Here is a 20,149-nt window from a genome sequence, read left to right as displayed (position 1 = left end):
CAAGTCAGACTTGTTCGAGTTTGCTCTTACTCTAAAGCTAACCTGTTATGTTTTAACACGATACTAACCACGTTTAGATGCAGAGAGGAAAGTGCACACCGTGTTTTTGCACATCCAACTATTTACGCAACACTCGCACAAAGTTTCTAGTGATCTTAGCCAAATCGGTTTTATTCCCACCCCGTTTGTTTGGGGAGAGATGTGTTGTTATCTGCGCATAGAACAAATAAAGGCATGACAAAGTGAGTACATTCACGTGTGTGTTTATATCAGGCATGGAAAAGAACCTCTTGTAGCTTCTGAAAAGCATGACCGTTTTCCACACTGGCCACCACAGGTACGATAAAGGATGGGATTATTATGTTTGCGTTTTAGCACCGAGTCCCTTTGCAGCATTCCAGGCTGCAATAAAACGTACCATAGCCACGATAAATGATGAGTTGCCTGGCAAACTACCTGGATGCTGGATGTGATGCGTCTTCTTGTAGTCTGAAATGGTTGTCGCACACACCGAAATGTCTCTTGAAACCTTAGATGCAGGAACGGTCATAATCTATTTACTATTCGAAAGAACTAGTTTAATAGCAAATACGCGCGGAAACAGCAACGTAGAACGAACAAACAAACAAAAAATTGCACACGAAAAAAAACAACACTTACAACAAAACACACACGCGCCATAGTAAAAAAATATATATACAGATATTTGTAGATAAGAAACTGTTAACTTACGAATAAATTCGGAAACGTCCATTGAACTTAGCAATGCGCAATTTTTTCCTCAGAGAACGATAAACGTACGTAGGGCAGATGGAATAATAAAAGAAAATGTTTGGTGAACCAAGATGGGTTTCTGGTGATCTTCATTTCATTATAAACCTTTTAATAGGTTTATACATACATATACAAGTAATATTGGAACCAAATCGAAAGTAAAACAATTATTATTACTTAGGTAAGTATTTCGTAGTTAAAAAAGTTTCAAAGCAGTCAAAATTGTATGCTGATGAATGCAACAGTGCTCATTTCCGTTGGCTCTCTGCGTTCGCGCATAGCTGTCAACGATCCTGTGATCTTTCATACTTTTCTCCATCAAATTTTGCTGATCAACTGCATGCTCAATGTTTTATCAACAGTTTACAATTTTCACAGAACTGCATATTATGTTTCATGGCTCATTTTCATTCACAGTCTACTTTCATTCACAACATTTTATCACGCAAAAGATAGGATGAGGAACTCCCATCACTAAGCGGAGTCATCTGCCTATCAGGTGCGGTATTATTTACAGGGGGCGAACCTTAGAAGTGATAGTGCACACCCGGGCTATTGGTATAAAAAGGCTCATCCAGCCAGTCACGATCTCAGTTAGTGCCTCCAGTGATCCCAAGTGTGCTCAGAAAAGCTCTGCTTTAAGTTGCTGAAGTGAAGTGGAAATGTGACAGTGTGTAGTGATGCCGGCACCGGAGCCGATACACTGCGCGGACACTCTTGTGTCCTTCGATAGTTTACATTTGACGTAGCTAGTGCTAGCAGTGATAGCACAGATGGACACCGAACTAGTATACCACACAGCAAGACATCATATAACTACAAAAGGCCCCTTACCATTTGCGAAACCTAGGTGTCTGAATCCAAAAAACGGAAGATAACTCAAGCAGAGTTCTGACACGTGTTGGACTTGGAATCTGCAGAGTGTCATCTTCTCCAGCATCCTCACCTTTGCACATGGTGCGAAAGAAAGACCAAGACTGCCAGCCATGCGGGGATTATAGACGCGTAAACGCGATCACCGTTCTGGACAGGTATCCTATTCAGCACGTGCATGATTTCACACTAAATCTGCACGGATGTGAATACATTTCCGAATTGGACATTGTTCGGGCATATCATCTAATTCCGGTGGCCGAGGAAGACATTAAAAACAGCAATAACAACGCCATTCGGGCTATTTGAATTCTTGTGTATGCTAATCGGACTTAGAAGTGCACCCAAACAGTGACGCGGTATATTCCCTCACAACCGACGCATCCAATTTTACTATCAGGGAGGTACGGCAGCAACTAAAGCAACGAGACTGGGAACCTTTAGTGTTTGTCTCAAAAATGATGACGCTAACGGAACAAAGGTACACCACATTTGAGACAGAACTCCTCGCCATAGTCTTGGGCATAAAACACTTCTGTCACTTTCTGCAAGGGAAATAATTCAAGGTGTTCACAGATCACAAACCCTTAACAACAGGGCTAACCTCCAAAGCAGAGAAAGCGCCACATCAAAATCGGCAGTTGGACTTCATATCACAGTTCACATCCGACATCTAATACATATCTGGGAAAAGAAATGTAGTTTCGGACGCCTTTTCAAGGATTGGGGAAACACATGCGATCACGTAAATTACATATGATCATTGTTCCAGAGAGCAAAAGGAGGATAAAGGGCTGAAAAAACTAATGCAGTGTGCTTCAGCAGTAAAACAAATTTAAAATCAAGCTTGAAAAAATTATACTGGACAAAACAAAATTGGTGTCTGAGGCGTCAAAAACAATCCGACTGTACGTACCGCTATCTCTTAGGAAAACCATGTATTACGAACGGCTGACCACCGATCTATAATATACCGTCTTTCGGTCACCGAAAAACTCTCTTCGGAGAGAGGCCTTATCCCACTTGGGGATGTCGTGCCACATAAAAAAAAACATGGATATAGTTGGTCCACTGCCGCCTTCCGAGAGCAAAGAATACTTGCTAATCATTGTAGACCGATACACTCAATGGCCGAAATGCTTTCCAATAACAGACAAGCACCGTGGCGAATACATTTGTAGAACACTACGTCTCGCGATTTGATTGTCCGTTGGTAATTACGACCGACCGTGGATGACAATTCACATCAATAATCTTTGAAGAACTTACGAAACTCATCTTAGGCACTCATCACAACAAAACCGCGGTTTATCAGCCCCAGGCTTATGAAATGGTGGAAAGATTCCATCGACATTTGAAAAAAGCGATAACAGCGGGAGGGGATATAACACATTAGAATGAATGTGTAGGTTACAAGAATGACGAATGTAGCTTATAAGCTTACGAGAATGAAAGGTTGGCCAGCGGAAAAGACGTACGGTCTAAGTCTCAGGCTTCCAGGAGAGGTAGTTATACCAACGAATACCAAGAGCACGGAGGACCTCCCGGAGTTTATTCAAAATTTTAAACAAGCCTTAAAATCGGTCGAACCTACCCTTCAAATTAAAAAAAAAATCAATATAGAAGTATAGATACATGCAGCTACGTTCTAGTGAGAGTGGATTAAGTCAACACCGAACTACAAACCCCATATGAAGGACCCCATGAAGTTGTACGAAGTTTTAGGAAACACTTCAAAGTAAAACTTAAAGATAAAAATGAGTCAATATCGATAGATCGATTCAAACCTGCATTCCAAAAGGAAAGTTGTGCCAAAAACATGTCACATCCGCTTTAGAGGAGTTGTGCCAAAAACATGTGACAACAGCCAATAGTTGTGAGTCAAACACGAATTGTATTTGACGGCTCTTCAAGTTTTAAACTATCTCACTAAATTGTCTTGACTTGTGTAGTGATACCGCCACCGATAAGTCAAGCCGTAAGCCGTAAGACACTCTAGTGTCCTTCGATACTTGACGTTTGGCGTAGCTGGTGCTGCCAGTGATAGCATAGATGGATACTAAGTCAAGCACACACACACACACTAAGTCAGGATAGGCATGTGATAGGCAGGAAGCCAGGCGACGAGAGTATAAAAGAAGCCGAGATGCACTCGAGAGGATCTCTTTTATCGTGACCAGAGGAAGCACAAGTAACATAAATAAAGCGCCAGTGACACCGTGACGAAGCTTATAAGTGCATTGGAAAAAGTCTAGTGCATGAAGTTGAACATGCGGCTCAGACTATACTGGGCCTTTTTGGCCCTGGTGGGACTGTTTGATAATGCTTTTGGTGGATTCGAAGACCAGTAAGTGTTACTATGCTAGTTTGGTCAGTCAGCTTGTGATTTTTATGTTATGGATTTTTGTGCGAAAGTGTTCGATGGGTTAGGAAGAAAATCGTGCAATAAACCAAAAAACACTTTTTTCCGCTCATGCAAGAAAAATTGAAGGCAGTGCATATAAAGAGCTTAACACATGTGGGCGTATTCTGGAAATGATAACTGTTGCAATTCCACCCCCAAGTAGTGCAAATAGTCGCTATCAACAAAGGATCTCAATGGATGATGTATTTATGTGCACGTTTGTATTCCATCGAATCCATATTATCTACATATATTATCTGCTTCAGTACTATATGTAAGGATTGGAAAATATTTCATGGATCAGTATATACACTATAGCTCGATGTTTTAGCTAAGAAACCTGGGAAACATTATTAGAAAATAGAAGTAACTTATTTATACTTCCAGGGTTTGACAGAACAACTGCAAGATCCATCAATATTCTTTGTAAATTATACTTCCTTTCACGTTAGCAACAAAATTGAAGTAGTAACATCAACATCGTTATCAGACGCTTTGGACGTTTCAAATAATACGTACTTTTTATTGGGTTTACCGCTATCACTATTTTAAAACCCTGACCCTGATTTTTATGGTGGATTTTCGAGCGAAATATTACTTTTCTGAATTTAACAGTATGATGTCCCAATCTCAATTGGATAGAGAACCGTGCCAGACAATTTTACACCGAAAGGAGCCATAGGGATGGGCAACGATGAACCATTTGGATGGGGCCGAAGCAATCGCGGTTTTTTTTAATGTACAAACAAAAAGTAGCGTATTTTTCCGTGTATAACGAACTCTTTTTCAAAAATGTTCAAAATCCGATTAAGGGGGTCGTTATAAACGGGTAGTAACTTTTCGATTCGATCATAGAGTGGAGGTTAAAACACGTATAACATTGTTACAATTGATGAAAATTAGAGAAAAAAATTTTTCATCAACCTTGAACAGTTTTTTTTGGGAGTCGTTATACACGGAAAAATACGGTACATATCATATGAAACGAAGGTTCGGGATTTTCTGGCGTGTTCAGAACGCTCGTTTCATTGACAATTTCCGTTGTGGCAATGATCGGTTACGCTCTCCGTGTCTAGTTAATGCTTTATGCTTACTGATAACGCCGTTGATGTTACTACCTCAATTTGGTTCCCGACGTGAAAGAAAGTATGATTTACAAAGAATGTTGCTGGATCTTGTAGTTGATCTGTCAAACCCTGTATAACATTTTCATACTTTCATTATGTAGCATGTGAGATTAACGGGAACTTTCCTCCTCTTTATATTTGAAAGGTTAGATGAGATGAAAGCTGAGATGAGATGAGAAATAGGCTAGATGAGATCAACAAACAAATTGATGGGCGTATATTGTTATCTTTGTATCCTCCTTTAAATATTATTTGTCGTTAGCAAATGTAGGGGGAGTTTATCGGAAAAGCAGGGTTTTAATATATGAACACGATTCATCTACCGACATTGAATTCTTATAGGGCTAAAATCCTTGCGACCAACGGCCACATCACGTTCGAATCGGCCCAGGACAAAAATATTACCTTCCACTTGAAGGGCAGCGGCCACCTAAACATTGGCGGTATCTGCGTCGACCACATGATGCAGACTCTATCGAAGATGATCGACGGACGACCCGGTGACAGTCAGCCGTTCCTGCCCGGTGGCAACGTGGCGGACCAGATACAATTGCTAGCGACGTACGTGAGTGGTCCTTTTGGACTGATCAAGCGTGTGGAAGCCCTCGAAAAATAGTAAGTGAAACTCCCTCTAGGGATAAATAAATCGGCAGTAGAAATCGGCCCGTTATAGCTTGAGGCCCTTTTTGCTTTCCCTACAGTTCCTCGAACCGGTCCGCCTCACAGACACCACGGATCGGTGCATTGGCACGGCGAGTGAGAAGCGTGGAGACAAAGCTGGCAACACTGATGACGACCCTGCAGACTAATCGGTGTAGTAGTGGACCGTGTCAGAACGGGGGCACCTGCATAAGCACGTACGATTCGTTCTTTTGCCTGTGCCCGAGCAGCTGGGATGGCCCAACGTGCACGGCAGACGTGAACGAGTGTGCCCACTTCGCGGGTACGGATCTGGGCTGTCAGAATGGTGCCACCTGTAAGAATACGCACGGCGGCTACACGTGTATGTGCCCGGACGGATACCGGGGAATCCACTGCACGACCCGCGCACAGGATTGCAGCACGGCAGGATCGGATCTGTGCGGGCACGGAACGTGCGTGCAGGCGAAGGATGGGTACCGGTGCATCTGCGATCAGGGATGGAAAACGAACGGTCTATCGCCGGCCTGCACTGTCGATGTGGACGAGTGCAGTGAGTCGCGACCGCACTGCTCAAAGGACCCGGAGGTCAGCTGCATCAATCTCCCCGGTTCGTTTGTGTGTGGCGCTTGTCCCGCTGGCTACACTGGCAATGGGTTCTACTGTGTCGACATCAACGAGTGCGAAACGAACAACGGAGGCTGCAGTACGTCCCCTTCCGTGGCTTGCATCAATACCAGGGTATGGCAGTACGATGTTTTAGAAGTGACCAATCAGTTACCGCAGTTTATATCCCGTCTTAGGGTTCGTACCAATGTGGAAGTTGCCCTCCTGGATACACTGGTGATGGAAGGACGTGTCTCGCTCAGGGTACCCGCTGTACTCCTGGTCTCTGTCATCCAATGGCGCGCTGCGTGGATTATGGTAGTGCGGTACCAAACTGCATATGCATGCCCGGATACATTGGGACCGGATTTGGTCCTTCCGGGTGCTATCGAGCGTCACTGAATCCTTGTGCAAGCGGACCGTGCAGGGTAATGTGTTCTAATCCTTTCTGTGTGGTGATCTGTTCTTAACCTACTTTTCATACATACCAACCAGGTTACTAGATCATAGAGGGAGTTCAAGTTGCTTTCAAGTATTTACTTTTGCGACGTCACTCTTCCGAAATATGCTTTTACCAGATTTTCTTACTACTTCCTTTCAGAACGGTGGAACATGCTTAAAAATTGATGCGCAAAACTACAGCTGCACCTGTCCGCCTGGTACGAATTCTCCCAACTGTATAAGCACCCAGTCTCCCTGCGAACCGAACCCGTGCATGAACGGAGGTACTTGCACTCCCTTCTTGAATCGCGCCATGTGTCGATGCCAGAACGGTTACACGGGACCTCGCTGTCAAACGAATGTACGTGCCTGTGGGAATATTCGGTATCAGCTGTCTGGAACTTTACGTTATCCAGAGTTGAACGGAACATACAACCACAATGCGCGCTGTGCCTGGCTTATCAAGACAAACGACACGCAGGTGCTGAATGTGACATTTACGAAGTTTAACCTCGAGAACGCGGTCAGTAATGGCGAGTGCATGTACGACTGGTTGCAGGTAAGGATTTCAGTATACCAGCGTAATTGAGTAATTGAACTGCCTGTATTACTCATTTAGATTCACGACGGTCGCACATCGCAAGCTTATAAATTTGGGCGGTTCTGCGGTAACTCACTCCCACACGGTGGAAACTTTATATCCTCCCACAATATGCTGTACCTATGGTTCCGTTCCGATAACTCCACGGCACACGAGGGCTTCGAGCTGAAGTGGGAAAGCATCGATCCGGTATGTGGTGGCACGGTGAATGCCGTTAGCCATGGTATAATCACGTCACCTGGAACACCCGGGAACTATCCACCGAACCGAGACTGTAAGTGGTACCTAGAGGCACCGCAAGGTCGTCGATTACAGTTCACCTTCTTCACCATGAAAATCGAGTCGCATGAAAATTGCAACTACGACTTCGTGCAGATTACGGACGGGGTCGAGGACGAGGGTACACTACTGGCAAAGTACTGTAACACAACACACCCGGAACCGCTGGTCACACCGAGCAATAAGGCCACGGTGTATTTCCACAGTGATGAAAATGGAAATGATGCTGGCTTCCAGATTAGTTACTCGGTTGTGGAGGGTGTACCCGGGTGTGGTGGCATCTACACGGCACGCGAGGGAACTATTACATCACCGCTCTCGCAAACGGACAACGTATACCCGAACAATCTGAATTGCGAGTATCTGATAAAACTACCGACGGAAAGTCGAGTGGATATCCGGTTTAACAAGTTCGTTCTGGAGCAGAGCGAAGGTTGCAAGTTCGATTACCTGGAGATATACGATGGTAGCAACACGGCTGCCCCTTCGCTGGGAAAGTTCTGCGGTGATCGCATACCGCCACAGTACACCTCGACCGGGAACACGCTACTGCTGAAGTTCCACACCGATTGGTCAGCGCCACATCCAGGCTTCAGCGTGACCTATAAGATTAAATGCGGTGGCACGTTTACCGAACCGGGCATGGAAATTAAGTCTCCCTCGTATCCCCAGATGTATTCCGCTGATCAGTTGTGTGACTACATTATCCATGCCCCACTTGGTCAGGCGATCGCTTTTGACTTCCTTGACTTCGAAATCGAGAGGAACAGCTACCCGAGTTGCGAGCTAGACTATGTGGAACTGTACGATGGGTTGATACCGTCGAACGTGACGCTGCTCGGACGGTACTGTAGCAGCAAGGCCCCACCACGCACGATTTCGTCCAAGAACATCATGCTGGTACGCTTTGTCTCGGATGGATCCGTTGGAGGACGTGGTTTTAAGGGAAACTTTACTTTCTTCAACGTGAGCTGTGGTGGTGTCCTGACGAAGGAGGACATCATCATACGTTCGCCAGCCATCGCCGAAACGGGCAAGTATCAACACGATTCTCGCTGCGAGTGGATTATTGTCGCACCAGCGGGGCACGCCGTCCAGCTGACGTGGAACAGTTTCGAGCTGGAGCCGAGTGCAAACTGCATGTACGACTACGTGCAGATCTTCGATAATTCTTCGATGGCACACAGTATGGTAGGAAGATACTGTGGCTCGGAAAAGCCACCGACGATCACCAGTTCCGGCAATATGCTTACGATACGATTCGTAACAGATTCATCTTCATCGAGGGATGGCTTCAGTCTGGCGTTTACCTTTATAGACGTTGAAAAGAGTAAGTTTTTTAATTGGTTTACTTTGTTTACTTTGATTTCGAGGATTCAGAAAATCGGGACATATGGCCTTAGTTGCCGGTCCTTATCCCTTTGAAGTCTACATCACCAGGATAGCTGGCGAAGCCCCAGGAAGCTGGGTTCAACAGCCGTACTGGTGTAAATCCTCACAGACCAAGAAGAAGAAGAAGAAGATTTCGAGGATTAACTTGGTCAATTCTACCATGATGATCTGGCTTACTTACTTATTTAATTGGCGATGCAACCGCAGAATGGTCTTGGTCTGACGAAGTTCTATCCAAAACCGCGCCTGTCACATAGGAGAATCGTTACTTTGGCGCAAGCCCAGCAAAGGAATTTGGAGTTTTCCATGCTCCGTAATCTGACAAGGGAAGTTGGTCATGATCAATCTTACACGTCTGATTAATTTAGCCAGGACTCTAAATGAACTCATGGCTTGATACAGTTTTACCCTGGTTTTGCAATCGTAAGCAGCTTTAAAACCACTGATCAGTGGTTGATCTCTCTTTTCGGAATCACCTCTGATAGTTTCCTACTATATCAGTGTACAAGTCAAGTCAAGAGAACGAGGGAGAATATATTGCAGACGATATTCAACCACCTATGCATAATGCATTGATATTAACAGTCCAACTTGAACCTAGATTGTATAGAACCACGTAATTTCGTTGTCCGCGACAGCCGAGCGGTAGCGCCGGTTAGAAAATCGGCCCATGAGCGCCGAGGCACACCACCTCGACGGCGTGGGTTCGAATCCCAACCGAGACCTGACTCTCCCCTTTACGAGAGGACTGACTATCCACGTACAACAAGTCTAGTAAGCCCTTCACGGGCAGGCATGACCAAGAGGTCGTTACGCCAAGAAGAAGAAGAAGAAGAATTTCGTTGTCACAATTCTATATTACACAGCGATTCTATTGCATTTTTCAGTGTGTAGGCATTATTGAAAAACATCATTCTTCAGAGCGTTCTCGTAATTGTAGTTCTAGTCAAACTCATCAGACGTATGCTTTATTTCAGCATGTGGTGGAAACTATTTCGCAACCAGTGGCATCATCCGGTCTCCCGGCTGGCCCAAGAACTATCTCTCGAATAAGGTGTGCGAGTGGATCATTACCGTTCCCATGGGCCAACAGATCATGCTGATGGTACGAAATTTCATGATGGAAAACCACAGAACCTGCCGTTACGATGGGCTTACGATTAGGAACGGTGGATCGTCGTCCGCACCGCTGATCGGAAACTTCTGCGGCGAAGACAACTTCAACGGGACCATCTCGTTTAGTCACCAGCTGTACCTGCGGTTCTACTCGGATGGTTCACGGAACTATCCTGGATTCCAGATCGAATGGGATTCGGCGACGACCGGGTGCGGTGGTGTGCTGACGTCCCCGCGGGGCTCCATTATTTCTCCCAACTATCCGCAGCCGTACGGGCACAATTCCATGTGCGTTTGGCGCATCTCGACCAGCCTTGGTTCAGCCATACATATCGTGTTCACCGATTTGGACATGGAAAGCCACAAGAACTGTCAGTACGACTATCTGGATATTTACGATGGGTTCGATGTGAGCGGTAAGAAGCTCGGACGCTTCTGCAGTTCCGATACGGATCCGATCGTGTTGAACACCGAGTCGAACCACGCCTATATCCGTATGCGGACGGACGACACAAATCATCGACGTGGCTTCCAGCTCAAGTACAATATAATCTGTAAACGTAATATCACCGGTTACGGTGGGTTCATCGAGTCACCAAACTTCCCGAACGAGTATTCTTCCTTGATGGACTGTCGGTGGACGATCACGGTGCCGCCGGGAAATCGTATCAATCTGGAGTTTTCACACTTTGACTTCGAATCGATCGGACAGTCGCAGACTGCGCAAAATTCATCCCAGCGCTGTCCATTCGATTATCTTGAGTTGCAGGAGATGGGCACTGGCGATTTACCGATCACTCGTCGCTATTGTGCTGGCAAGCCGAAGCCGATGGTAAGTTTGGGCCGCACGCTTGATCTGATCTTCCACACGGATTCGAGCGGCGAACAGATGGGCTTTCGGGCGGAATGGTCCATCAATGGGTGCGGTGGCGATCTGACGAAACCGTCCGGTGTCTTGAGTTCACCGAACTATCCAAACCCGTACCCGAAGGAAACGGAATGCCACTGGACCATCACGACCGAGCCGGAAACGGTGATCAATCTGATCGTGGAAGACTTTCACATGGAAACGGGCAAAGATTGTCGCTTCGATGGTCTGCGAGTGGCAAGCGATGCCAACTTCACCAATCCGCTAGTGACACTCTGTCACGAGCAGAAGGAACCAGTTAACATTGTCAGTAGCAGTAATCAGCTCTTTCTGAGGTTCTACAGCGATTCTAGCTTCACGCATAAAGGGTTCCGGGCACGATACACAACTTCCAACCAGAGTGAGTGTCACACATTGCGAGGCCATCTTGTTCGGTTCGGGGCAATTAATTAACTTTGAACGTTTTCCAGAATGTGGGGGACGGATCATCAACCACGAGGGTTACATTTCTTCGCCCAATTACCCAAGCAACTACCCAAGCAACGCTTCCTGCTCGTGGATCGTCAGAACTGATCCATCGCACACACTTCAGTTCGCCTTGAAAGATTGGGCAATCCATAAATCGGACAACTGTTCCGGTGACTCACTCAAGGTGTACGATGGTAATGTACGTGCGATCGACAAGCTTCTGCTGACGGTGTGTGGCAGTGAGTCCAACATTACCACTGTTTCGACCACCGGGAACGAATTGCTGGTAACGTTCCAATCGGACGAGATGTACGAGGCGAAAGGATTCCAAGCTAGTTATCAGACGGTAAAATACCCACAGAGAAAGTGATGTGTCGAAAATGTTACATTACTTCTCCAAAAACTTCATTTCACAGAGCTGCGGATCACGTATTATGGTGACCATGCCTGGCAGCATCACGCTGAATAAGGCACACAAGATGTCCTCAGACAACTGTACCTGGGTGCTGGTAGCTCCGGTGGAAACTCAGCGCATTACATTGACGATCGTACATCTGAACATTTTCGATATGCAGTCCGAGGAGGGAGAGTGCTATGCGACTGTTACGGTCTACGAGGGCGAGACCACCGACGGTCCGATGCGGTTCGAGGGTTGCGGACACAAAATCCCACCGGCAATCGTTAGTCGTGGCAATGCCCTAACGGTGCTAATAAGCTCCGAAGATCTGTATCTGCAAAAGATTGACAATCTGTTCATAGATATGACGTACACTACGCTCGAAAATGGTACGCATTTGGTTGGAGATTGAAGGAATTCAAGGCTTACCCTATTTTGGTATCTTTCATCATAGCTTGCGGTGGACGTCTCACAGCTCTGGCGGGTGAGTTTGCCTCACCAAACTACCCGGACACATATCCACTAAATGTCGAGTGCATCTGGGAGCTTTCGGCTTCCCCGGGTAACAAGATGTCGCTGTTTATTAAGGAGATGGACATCCAATCATCGGACAACTGCAATGAAGATTATCTTGAGATTCGGGAAGGAAACGGTGGTGGCCCACTGTTGGGTGATTTTTGTGGAAATCAAATTCCAAAGAACCTGACAGAGGCGAGCAGTTTCTGGATCAAATTCCGTTCAAATGGTGTCGGTGTGGCAAAAGGATTCCTAGCGGAGTATTCCTATGGTATGTCATATGCTATTGGGTTCCCTTGTGATTTATGCAACCTTATGGAGAGCGTATTAAACTTATGCTGTTATCTTCACTAAATCATTTTCTTATATGTCCGCCAGATACTTTAAGTGAAATCTCCGGTTCCAGTGGCACAGTAACATCACCAATGTACCCGAAGGGCTACACTCAGATGGAAAATATAGGCTGGCGGATAACCGTGGATATCGGTTCGGTGATAGCGATAAAATTCAACAACTTTGCTATCGACCGACAGGCGATAGATCAGTTTATGTGTGAAGGCACCCTGATAGTAGGACATATGCTTTTTGAAAGCTCCTTAGACACGGTATAATATTTTGTCCCTGCTTGCAGATCTACGACGGTTACGACGATACGGCCGTCCCACTTCTCACAGCCTGTGGCTTCACAAAACCGGACCCGATAGTTTCAACAACTAACGTGGTGTACATCTTGCTCGACCATTCGGACGTAACGGATTCCTCCACGTTCTCACTCAGCTGGCAACAGAAGGCCAGTGAAACGGAAGAATCTTCCTCCGAATCCGACGAGAACTTCTGTGGTGGCCACACGACCATCGTACTGAACGGTACCGACCAAGTGTACAACCTCTCATCTCCAGGCTACCCCAACGGCTACCAAACGGGTCTGAACTGTAGCTGGATCCTGCAGTCGGCTATTCCAACGTACCATCCGTATCTAGATTTTAGCTTTATCGACCTGGACGAAACGAGTGACTGTTTGGCGGACTACGTTGAGGTGTTTAGTTCTACGGATCTGCTCACCTGGAAGTCGTTCGGACGCATCTGCACTTACGGTTTACGCATGAAGCGAAAGTACGACGGAGTGCCCTACTTGAAGGTAGAGTTCCGGTCGGACTACTACATGAATCGTACCGGATTTATTGGAACTGTTTCACTCCGTTGTGGAGGGTTACTAACGGACCCGAATGGGGTTATTACGCAGCCTGACGCAACAGCTCTTCCAGCAAGCGACCTACCATACCGATGGGATTCGATGAATGAATGCTTTTGGAATATCAGTGTACGGGCGGGACGCACGATAGAGTTTAGCTTCGAGCATCTTAACATCAGCGCCCTCGGGACGTCTACATTGATCCGCGAGGGTTTCGTAGTAATCCGGAACGGTATAGATCAGTACTCGCCTCTGCTCGGTCGGTACAGTGGCGTAGAGATACCGAGCAGCATTCAAACGAGCAGTAATAGAGCATTCGTGAGGTACATCCCCAATAGAATGGCTGGCCCGAACAAATTCCGCTTGCTCTATCGCGAGGTGAGCATCGAATGCGGCGGTAGCATGGTGTTGCGCTCGCAGTACAATTCGACGACGGTATTATCGCCGAACTATCCGGATGTACCGGGACCGCACAGTGAATGCTTTTGGTCCTTCCTAGCACCAGCCGGAGAGTTGCTGCAGGCCCAGTTTGTTGATGTGGATTTCTTCGCAAGGTTACCAAACTGCAAAGATGAGTACATTTCACTGCGAGAAGGGCTCACGGAGGCCGTACCGGAACTGATGAACACGTGCACAAGCGTCATCTCGAAACGGATTGTTACCAAAACAAATGCCCTCTCTGTGAAGTATTTTAACAATCGCGCAGAAACACATGCACGGTTCAAGCTGCAGGTAAGCCTAGTAAAATGTGGCGGAGCAGTGCGTGGACCACGTGGAACGATCTCTTCCAAGAACTATCCCCAGCCTGGTGGTTATCCTTCGGCGACCGTTTGTGAGTACTACATACAGGAAGGTTTGCATGGCAAGCTTAATTTTACCTTTGACGATCTACACCTGCCGACCAGTGTGAACTGTTCGGCCAACGATAATGTGAAGATCTACACACTCTTTCCGGGACCGAACGCTACCGCGTTCGAAGTTGGTACATTCTGTGGCGCAACCATACCAACCCAGCCGATCGTAAGTCTCCTGCCGAGCGTGAAAATCGTCTTCACAACATTCAAGGCGAACGCAGTTTGGCGCGGCTTCCGGCTTAACTACGCTCTCGACCATAGCCGCTGTAGTCACGTGGTCAACGCCGAATCCGGTGAGATCACTAGTCGAGGATACGGGCAAGATTTTCAAACGTCTACGTACTGCGATTGGCGTATCACCGTCCCATTGGGAAGGCGTGTTAAGATCGAGTTTCTGGATCTCGACATCGAGGATTCCGGAGTGTCGTTCTGGCACCATCGCATGTGGTTCTTCGATGGATTGTACTATGAAGCACAAATCAAGGTGATCACGTCTGCTACATCGTCCCGTGATGTTGGTCCGATCTACTCAAGCAATAATGTTATGCTGGTAATATATCTCGCCCGGCCCAACAGTGGAGAACGTGGATTCCGCTTGCGCTTTTCCAGTGACCAGTCAACACTTTGCGATAGCGACCTGAACGGATCGGAGGGAAGCATTGAGAGTCCTACCAACGTGAGTACGGTCGTATGCACCTACAGACGAACGCAGGGTTCTTTGTCAAACGATCCGCTGAAGCCAAACCTCGGGACACTGGTGATGAACTTCCGCGAGGTGATAGCCAGTACGTACAATAGGATGTGCATCGAGATTTCACATAGAGCGATGGCCGCTTTTACCGGTTCGTTGACATTGAAGCGATTCTGCCAAAACGCCACTCAGCAGATGGTGTTGTCACCATTTCATGATACATCCATTGTGCTCGTTCGAAATGGCTTTTTGCCACAGTCGTTCAAGATGGACTATCGGGTCAACCAGTGTGGTGGCAGATTTGCCACGGTCGGTAACATTTCCCGTCCGCAAGGAGCTTTCGGCGATAAGGCATTGCACTGCGCGTGGTCCATAAGCTATCCGGATCAAACACTGATCGAGATCAACTTCACCCGGTTCGATCCACAGTTGACATGCGAAACGGAATATCTAACCGTATACAACGGACCCACACCCCTCAGTCCAATGCTCGGTCGGTTCTGCAAGGAAAACCTGCCGAAGCCTGGGTGGACCATCGCCACCCAGAAACATCTACTCTTCGTCGAGTACCATACGACGACGTACAGCAAATCGGGCGATTTCGAGCTGAGACTCAGCAGCAAAACGTTCGGTTGTGGCGGTACGCTCCATCACGGCTCAAACCGGTTCAGGGCACCGTTGGAGAAGGGTAAGTATCGACCGAACCAAGAGTGCGTGTGGTTACTGCGAGCCAACCCCGGTCAACATATCGGTGTCAGCTTCGTCGAACGCTTTAGTCTGGAGAAAAGTACCAACTGCACGAAAGACTACGTGGAGTTGTTTGATCGGCGCGGTGATGAATGGATCAGTCTAGGGCGAGTGTGTGGCAAGGAAACTCCACCCACTTTCAACTCCACCGATACCGATATGAAAGTCGTTTTCCACACCGATGACTCCATCGAGTCGGATGGATTCACCATTAACTGGGAATCGAACTGTGGAGGTAAGTGTACGAACATACCCAGCCTGTTCTATAAAGCGCAAATCCATGATGTCCACTATATCCTGTTGGGCAGCTTAACGGCAGTTTTACAGCTCATTCGTGGCCTACATGATCAACTGGTCCAACTCCGTTTGGGCTTCAACATTATTAGAATGGATCCAGTGTTTAGGGTTTGTCCAAATTGCGATTGGTAGTAATAATGTGATGCACAATGTGATGAGACCATGTCTGACCAAAATCCTGTACCGTATTCTTTATCAGTTTATTTTTTAGAAGGCCACTTACGGCATACAATGTGTGTTGTACAGCGCCCTGACAATGCCCTCTCGTTCCAAAAGGAATTCAAAAGGATTCTCAGATCATATGGAAGATATGTTTGATAATCATCGTTAAAATGATTCAAGGGAGTTGCAAAGTATCAACTTCACTACCATAATGATCTTTCGAGGTGGCTGGGAAACAGGGAAACCAGTTTGCCTTATATCTTTCCCCTCAGCGTTTGCACTTTCCTGCTCGGATTGATGCTTTAACCTGTCAATACGTCATGCAATACTATAAAACCCATATCGGCTGAATTCGGCGAACGGGAAGTATCTCACAGCATCCAACTTGTTCAGTCTTGGTGAAGGTCTAAAAAAAGGTTCCTTTCTTGCGTTCTTGTTTCTTGATTTTTGCTTTGAAAAATCGTTACAACAGTTCATTTTTTAATGGATTCGTTAAATATTGTAGGAAAAAAATCAAAGTTTGCAGGTTAGAGTATGCAGCTAGAGTATCTCTGCCAGACCTCTGTGTACTGTAATTTCCACAGCCACAATCAACAGACCATCTCCCAACAATTAGATTAGTGAACCACAATTCCATAAGAATGTAGAAATTACGGTATCAAATGGTCTAAACTACAAAACAAGACAAACCCTTTTAAATTTTGATGACGAAAAGAAACATTAGCACTGTACCAGAACATTAACCCGCAGGAATATTCTACGCCAGCCAGGAAACGAAAGTTGTGGTCAGCCCTAACTACCCGGACAAATACAACAACATGCAGACATGTAACTACACGTTCCTCGCGAACAGCAACGATGGTGGAATCGTGTTTAACTTCATCGACTTTGAGCTCGAGGACACACTGATCTCCTCAGTGTGTGCCTACGACAACGTGACCGTCTACCGGAAGCTGCAGTTCGCAGAACCGCTCATCTGGGAAAAGATGGCGACGTATTGTTTGAAAAGTCCACCCGGGCGGTTCCGGGTGCAGGATCGGGCCGCGATCGTTTTCAAAACCGATCGTTACACACAAGCTCGTGGCTTCAAGTTTGAGTACCGGCTGGACTCGTGCGGTGGCAACATAACCAACACGAGCGTTATCCGCAGCCCGGAGCACATGCCACCGGATGGGTCTTATCGGCCGGCCATCACTTGCCGTTGGTACATTAAAATTCCTGCCGGCGAGAAGGTGACGGTACGGTTCGAAACGCTCGATATAGAGCACACCGAGTCATGCTACTTCCACCAGGTGGAGGTGTACCGTGGGCTGGAACCGACCTCGGACCACCGGTTGGCTCTGCTGTGTGGCAATCTGACGGCGCAGGCCCCACCGATCGCGATCACCGGTTCGCACGGATTGGTAGTGTTCAAGACAGAATCGTTCACCTCCACCGTGGCCATGATGTCCGCCTTGATTCTCTACACACCCGCCTGCGACAAGCAGTACAAACTGGACGAGCGCTCACCGTCGGCTAAATTGACTCTGGTAGGCAATGATAATGCGCGCATTATGGACTGCGAGGTCATCTACGAGGCACCGAGCGGCTACACGCTGCAGGTTAGCTTCTCCCAGTTCCACGTTGGAACAGAACGGAATGTTTCGGACTGCTCGGACAATTTCGTCGAACTGCGCGACGGCGCCAGTGTGTTCTCGCAGCTGATTGGACGATTCTGCGGTAATGATCCGGTTGCAACGCAAACCACCTTTGGATCGGCACTGCACCTACGATACAAGACCGACTCGATGCTCCAGGGTACGCTGTTCGATGCAAATATTTCCATCGTGCCATCCCTCTGCGGTGCGATGAAACACAACCTCACCGGCGGAGCGATCGTGACGCTCAACACGCCGAACTACGGGGAACAAAAGCGATACCCACCGAACACCAAGTGTCTGTGGGAGCTAGAGGTCGCAGCAGGAAAGCAAATCGAAATACAGTTCATGCAGATGGATCTACAACCCTACGACGATCAGAAAAAGCAATGTATGGATTCCTTGTCCATTCAGGACGCATCAGTAAGTACACATTCATAACGAACAGGGAGGGCTTATCTCATATCAACGTAATTACCGTTACTTTACAGATGAAACCTGTCATATACGAGGGACTCGGTAGTACGGTGATCTTCAACGGACACTCCGCCATTAAAACAAGTTTCTATCAGGTAAGTGCGACCGAACATATTCAAATAACAACGAGAAACGCACTTTTAAGATTTTGAATGAGTGAATTTTAGTAGTAATTTGTAAAAATTGGATGAACATCATAACTGACCATGACGCCTCTGTTGGTTGAAAACCAATAAAAAAATCTTCTCATCACATACTACAGCAAAACGGCTCATGAAAAAGGAGGTAACGACGGCCACAAGGGCCAACGTGGATGCAAAATCCAGCTGACGGTGGTAGATAGGCGAATACTTTATACATAAGCAGTGTACCAGAGAAGAGGTATTCTTCCTTCGCGGAGTGTGTTTCAAATCATTTTCTTCGATCCCCACAGGGAAGCCGTTATCCCAATGGAAACCACATTTACTGTGGTACTGGTAAACTGCCGGGTACATACGTGTCCATTACGAACCGAGTGTACGTCAAGTTCGAAAGTGACTCCACCATCGAGAGCCGGGGTGTCGTACTGCGCGTCCACCAGAGCAGCCGGTGTTTGCAAAACTACACCGCCTTGCAGGGACGCCTGCAGCAGTCCGAAGTTTCCAAGGACGAAGCATGCACCGTCTCCATCGAAGTGCCGCAAAACTACACGATCGCACTGTACTTCAACATCTTTTTCCTGTACAACGTGGACTGCGCCATTCACGCGATCAAAGCGTACGATGGTTCGGGCGAGGATCGGCTGGTCGGCGAGTACTGCAACTTTGTCACACCAAATCCAATCTTCACGAGCACCAATGTGCTGCGGTTGGTCATACCCGCCATCGACCGAGAGTTCGTGTCACTGTCGCTCGATGCGACCTACGTTGCCACCGACCAGGGACGTGGCTGCGGTGGTGAGCTGTTCAGCTACGGGGGCATTTTCACCAGCCCCCTTTACCCGAACAACAATCGGACGCGCATGGAGTGCCTGTGGACGGTGAGAGTTCCCACCAATCTCGTGGTCGCGCTGCGCTTTGAAGTATTCGACTTGGGCAGCAAATCGTCCTGCGGAACGGATTACTTGCAGATATTGGATACGGAGGAGGAGTTGACTGACGCTAGCAGGACAGGGGTGGACAAAGAAAAGGTCGTTCGTCAGCATTGTGGAAACGAGAAACCAGCGAACTACATTAGCAATAATAACGTCGTGCAGGTGCGGTACAAGAAAACGCAAAACTTCGCCGGCGTTGGTTGGATGATCAAGTATATAAGTCTTGAGAAAGGCGCCACTGTCAATGACTATTAAACTACTCCTCGAAAACCCCCTTACATATAATAAGGAAATCAACATAACGATTAACATACAAATGAAAATCATTTTTAATACCGTATTAGCTTCGGACTATGGTGTTCTAGTGCACTATGGAAAAGTAATTATGCACTTCTATTTGAAAATATGTATTCTGTACTATTTGAAAATATGTTTGTACTTTGTAAAAATATCGAGTTTAGACTAGTTGGTTGACCAGTTAACGTAAACTTAGCACCAACCACTAGGCACATATTTCGT

General features: G+C 46.9%; 1 protein-coding gene across 1 annotated transcript; it reads left to right on the top strand.

Annotated features, from left to right (window-relative positions):
• Positions 1-3,917: 3,917 nt before the first annotated feature.
• Positions 3,918-19,939, top strand: LOC131264785 (cubilin homolog). The gene is made up of 15 exons (XM_058267052.1): positions 3,918-3,994; positions 5,521-5,793; positions 5,880-6,558; positions 6,621-6,851; positions 7,025-7,423; positions 7,484-9,074; positions 10,114-11,520; positions 11,591-11,934; positions 12,005-12,374; positions 12,440-12,772; positions 12,880-13,070; positions 13,133-16,220; positions 17,195-18,504; positions 18,573-18,653; positions 18,992-19,939. Exons 1-15 carry the CDS (start codon positions 3,918-3,920, stop codon positions 19,883-19,885), a joined length of 11,268 nt encoding a protein of 3,755 aa, XP_058123035.1. The 3' UTR covers positions 19,886-19,939.
• Positions 19,940-20,149: the final 210 nt, after the last annotated feature.

This window comes from Anopheles coustani, chromosome 2 (genome assembly GCF_943734705.1).
Source record: "Anopheles coustani chromosome 2, idAnoCousDA_361_x.2, whole genome shotgun sequence".
Lineage (NCBI taxonomy): Eukaryota > Metazoa > Arthropoda > Insecta > Diptera > Culicidae > Anopheles > Anopheles coustani.
This window is presented reverse-complemented; position numbering and strand designations above follow the sequence as displayed.

Coding starts and splice junctions, on each gene's coding strand:
- LOC131264785 (XM_058267052.1), top strand. CDS start 3,918: ATGCGGCTCAGACTATACTGGGCCTTTTTGGCCCTGGTGGGACTGTTT. Junction 6,559..6,620: donor TGGCTTGCATCAATACCAGG/GTATGGCAGTAC, acceptor ATCCCGTCTTAG/GGTTCGTACCAATGTGGAAG. Junction 7,424..7,483: donor GCATGTACGACTGGTTGCAG/GTAAGGATTTCA, acceptor TTACTCATTTAG/ATTCACGACGGTCGCACATC.